Source organism: Hippoglossus hippoglossus, chromosome 19 (assembly GCF_009819705.1).
Source record: "Hippoglossus hippoglossus isolate fHipHip1 chromosome 19, fHipHip1.pri, whole genome shotgun sequence".
NCBI lineage: Eukaryota > Metazoa > Chordata > Actinopteri > Pleuronectiformes > Pleuronectidae > Hippoglossus > Hippoglossus hippoglossus.
Window position 1 is genome coordinate 10,551,713 of NC_047169.1, and position 4,584 is coordinate 10,556,296.

General features: G+C 40.9%; 1 protein-coding gene across 1 annotated transcript; it reads left to right on the forward strand.

Annotated features, from left to right (window-relative positions):
- The first annotated feature begins 2,003 nt into the window (after nt 1–2,003).
- Nucleotides 2,004–3,593, forward strand: LOC117753343 (stonustoxin subunit beta-like). Its single transcript, XM_034571391.1, has 4 exons — nt 2,004–2,089; nt 2,430–2,492; nt 2,578–2,720; nt 2,803–3,593. The coding sequence occupies exons 1-4, from the start codon at nt 2,038–2,040 to the stop codon at nt 3,229–3,231; spliced, it is 687 nt and encodes a 228-aa protein (XP_034427282.1). The 5' UTR covers nt 2,004–2,037; the 3' UTR covers nt 3,232–3,593.
- The last annotated feature ends 991 nt before the right edge of the window (nt 3,594–4,584 follow it).

Sequence of the window (4,584 nt, forward strand, 5' to 3'; positions counted from 1 at the left end):
GTCTTGTAACCGGAGCTGTGTGTATAATTTTTCCTTAAAAAGGTTCGATGGATGCTTGGATGTCTCTAGGACATCCCCCATCAACCGGTAGAACCCGCCCTCGATCTACATCAGTACTGATCTCGTCACATTGCACTGCGTCAGCGTTGATGCATTTGTGTCGCACACACATGCACAGATGCAACTGCAAAGATCCAAAACTTCATCAGCAGACTTCCTGCTGTGAGATGTCAGGCAGTGTGAGATCCAACAGGTGCAAATGTATATATAAGTACAACGATGTTATTCACACTTTAAAAGTGTGACAAGTGACGTAGGCTTTGTATAAGAGAAATTGTTGATGTTAAACAAAACATTATTTACAGAAAAGTGTAGAAAATCAATTATTACTATTATTATTATTTTTATTATTATTTCTCCTTTTCCTAAATTGGAATTCAAAATGTATATTTTGAATTATTTCTTTAATTAAAAAAAACATTTTTGACTATTTAAAGCTGTTTGAATATTAAGTACGTAGAAAAGTATTTTATACTTTTAACCAAAACAAATTAGTTTTGAAATAATGTCAAAATAAAAAATGCTGTGGATCTACAGAGTTGTAAATATTTACACACAAACAAAATCCAATGAATGTGAATTTAGTGATGGAAAAGCAAGGTCACTGATATAGTGATAATATAGTTATTGATGCGTTTACTATTAAAAAAAAAAAATTACATCAAATACTTATACACTGAAAAAGGACAACTACGTCCATTGGCCGGAGGTTAAACTCGGGCCTAACCGCGCTCTTGACCCGCATAACCACATCCACCATTTACCATCTCAAATGCCTTGGTGCAGATGGCCTGAGTTAAAAGAAAAATGCGTGTCCCCGGTGGTAAACCCTTCCTTGTGATACGCTCTCCGCTGCAGCCTTTTCATCACCCTGACAAACCTCTAGTCAAGGCTGGCCCGTCCTTCTAGCGTCCCCGGGCCGCCCCAGCAGATGACTGACTGGGGCACTGATTGTAGTGCAGCTGACATACTCAACAGCACATACCAGGAACTGTCGGAGTCCCAAGTGTCCGAGAAAGCCCGGTGGGGCCTTTGGCAAACAGAGGGGACTGTGGGTGAAGGGTATGCAATGTGTTACTATGTGAGCCAGAGATGAACCAGAGAAACCAGAATGCTGACAGACAAGGGATCTCTGCCAAAACACTGACCGTCTTCAGAGGCTGCTCCGGTTGTGCAAGGCCACAATTTACAAATTTTAAAGTCTCAGGGCGTCTGTAGGTCTGAATCTCTTACATTCACATTAAACCATATACTGTATATATACCAGATATGTCTAATGGGAAAACAAAACTAAAATGTGCTGCCTGAGCTATGTGGGATATGTTTGGCTGATAACTTGACATTTTGAAACTAGTTCAATTCAGGGAATTAGTAACCACTCATGGGTAGCTTATATATGACTAAATCAGCCATTAGAAGCAAAGGAAATACTCACAGTAACAGTAAATCATAAAACACTGACATTTAAAGGGAACACATGGCGGTGTTAGTGTTTAAACCTCTCTCTTTAGTGCCACAGACATGACAAATTCAAAAGCTCCCACAACGAGAGAGTACCTTTCAGTTCTCCTCTTGCACGCTGATGAATTCCAAACAGGGTTTCTCTCCTCTCCAATCGCCATTTCTACAAGTTTCAAAATGCGTCAACGTTCCGTCCTTCTAATCCACGTTCCTGCAACAGGCGCTAATTGACAATCGCTAATTCAGAACTGCTCCGATAAATATGGGTCAGTGGGTCAGGCGTTGGCGCTGACACTCACATCCTGGCTTTAGCAGCCTCCGTGGCACGCCCATTAGTGAGCTCATTATGTCCACATACCTTACCAAAATTTCTCATATGGGAGCCTCTGGGGCCCCAAAACCTTTAATGCCCCCTTTGCTGGGGGTATATAAAGAAGTAATTTGCGTCGTTGCTGAAGTGTGCTGCTGATGGATTTGAACATTCAGGAAACCTCAACGGAGAAAGAAGCGATAAAGATGCCGACCAGCGCTCCCAGTACGAGGATCATGCCTGCAGCCGGCAGACCTGGTGAGGGGAAGTGCATGATCATTTAGAAAACTAAGCTTCATCAACCAGCTGTAATGGACATATAAGTTTATCGGGAAACTATTTAGTACAGTTGATTTGAGTTTTTAAGATTTGTTTTCTAACGTGTTCAATTTCACAGCTCTCAGATTCAAGTATTGACAGTTCTTTGTTGGCAGATTGTCTATGTATTGTTCTTACAACCTTTTCTTATATTGACGCCTTTGAACTGGACTGACAATCATATTTGATTCATATCTCCAGGGACAAAATCTAAAGATGTGAGCAAGCAACTTCTTTACAGGCAGCTTCCCTCCTTAATATTACTTTTGTCATCATTCAGATAACGTCGCAGTCTACGAGCCCAACATCCCTGAGCCCACCTGCAGAGCTGATCTCCTAAAATGTAAGTAAAGTAATTTTTCTTCCATTTTTTTCCTATAATATTTGCAATAATTCGTACTGAAAGCACATTTCCCGACATCCCACAGACTGGGTCAAATTTTCCCTGGATGACAAGACGGCCAATAAGATGCTGTGGGTCACAGAGGGTGGATCCAAGGCGTCACGCATGACTGATGATGTCACTTGTCCCGTCCTCGACAGACCGGAGAGATACGAGCACGCCCCCCAGGTACAGCTTTTAAGCAACAGTCACGAATTTTTGCGACAGTTCTGAAATGTTCAGCTGACTTTTAATTCTCTTTCTATTCAAGGTTCTTTGCAAAGAAGGCATCCTGGGCTTCAGAGCTTACTGGGAAGTCAAGTATTCAGGATGGGTGGTTGTCGGAGTGGCCTATGAAGGGGCCGGGAGGAGGGGAAGCGACGGACCCTGCGGGCTGGGGGAGAACGAGCACTCCTGGGGACTCGGGTGGGTGGGATCCCACTACCAGCTGTGGTTCAATGGCAATAACTCAGATATATGTGACATTCCCCAGTGCACCACCATCGGGGTGTACCTCGACCATCCAGCTGGTGTCATCAATTTTTACGCAGTGGAGGAGGTGAAGGAGGGAGAGGAGGGCGAAGGCAGGAGGAAGATCAGGCTGCTGCAGCAGATTAAAGGCTCCTTCAAGGGGAGGATGGTGCCAGGTTTGTGGGTCGGACAAAAATCATCATGTACGTTTGTACCGAAGGAGGAGTAAAGTAATAAAAAGTGCAGTTTTTTATTTCCATTTCTCACATTTCAATATAAACTCCAGTGATAGCACATAAACATATCCATAAGTCAGACACTTTGTGGCAAGTGAAATTAAAAAAAGATTCATTGACCTTGCATAGAAAATCTTTGTATAGATAATAATATATTTCTCCAGAAGCTGCTATTTGTTGAACAGTTTATATGAATGTTAATTTTGTTGAAACTGAATGTTAAATATTGATTATTGGTGTCATATACTTTATATGTATGTACGTATTGTAGCATTGTGAACTTTGTATTTTAGCAATCTGTATAACATCTATATAATCTGCACTTTAAATAAAATACATTACCCTGTGTGACTTCCTCTAAATGAAAACACTTTTTTGAAATTGTCATGAGTCATAAAGACTATTTATATTATTATTTAGCAATTCATATTTATAGAGATTACACCTAGAAACTGATATTGGCTACTAATTAAAATTAATTTAATTTGTATATATATTAATATAACTATGGTCCAATGCACATGTCCATGGAACCACATTAAAACCAATATTTAAGCTTATTTCATTCAATGAATAAGCACAGAAAATGAACACACGCTCAATTCATGGTACCTCCACATCTGTAAACTCCTCAGGATTTTCACAATGTGGAGAAACATCCCAAATATATCAGCATCAATCACACAGAGAATTTAATACTATGACCGCGATATAGAAATTTACTCATTTCAGAGGCCAGCTCTCAAAAGAAAGATTAAGCTGTCTTTGGATCAGAAGCTAAAGGCTTCTGTTCACGAGGGGTCAAAGGAGACACATTTCCTGTGGCGCTTTGTGTTATCCTCAGCTCAGGGGTCATGGTTTATAAATACAAAGTTTACACCGCAGGAACATTAATCCATCAATGTCATGAGGAGCATTCAAAGTGGACCTCACCTGCAGCTGCTCTGGATCTTTCATTCTCCAACTATCACTGTTAACACTGTGCAGAGAGGAGGGTGGAACCGCAGGATTAGGTTGGTGACATGAAAGCAAATCCTGGGGGCAATAAACAAGATGGACTTTGAGCACACAAATAGGGCCGATGAGGGAGCGTGGAGCATGGAGGAGAGGACCTGGTCAAATATAACAGAAGAAGATGCAGGACTAAACTCATATTCATTTAATTTACAACAACAACATCAAGCAATTATGAAAAAATGGAATCAGCGCATGACCAGGGAGAGAGAAGGAATAAGAAACTGCTGCAGAGAGTTTCAGAGGCAGAGACATGATTAACTATTAACTTCTCACACAAATGATTTTGATTATTTCTCATAACTGTCCACCGTTAATCCTTCACATAGTAC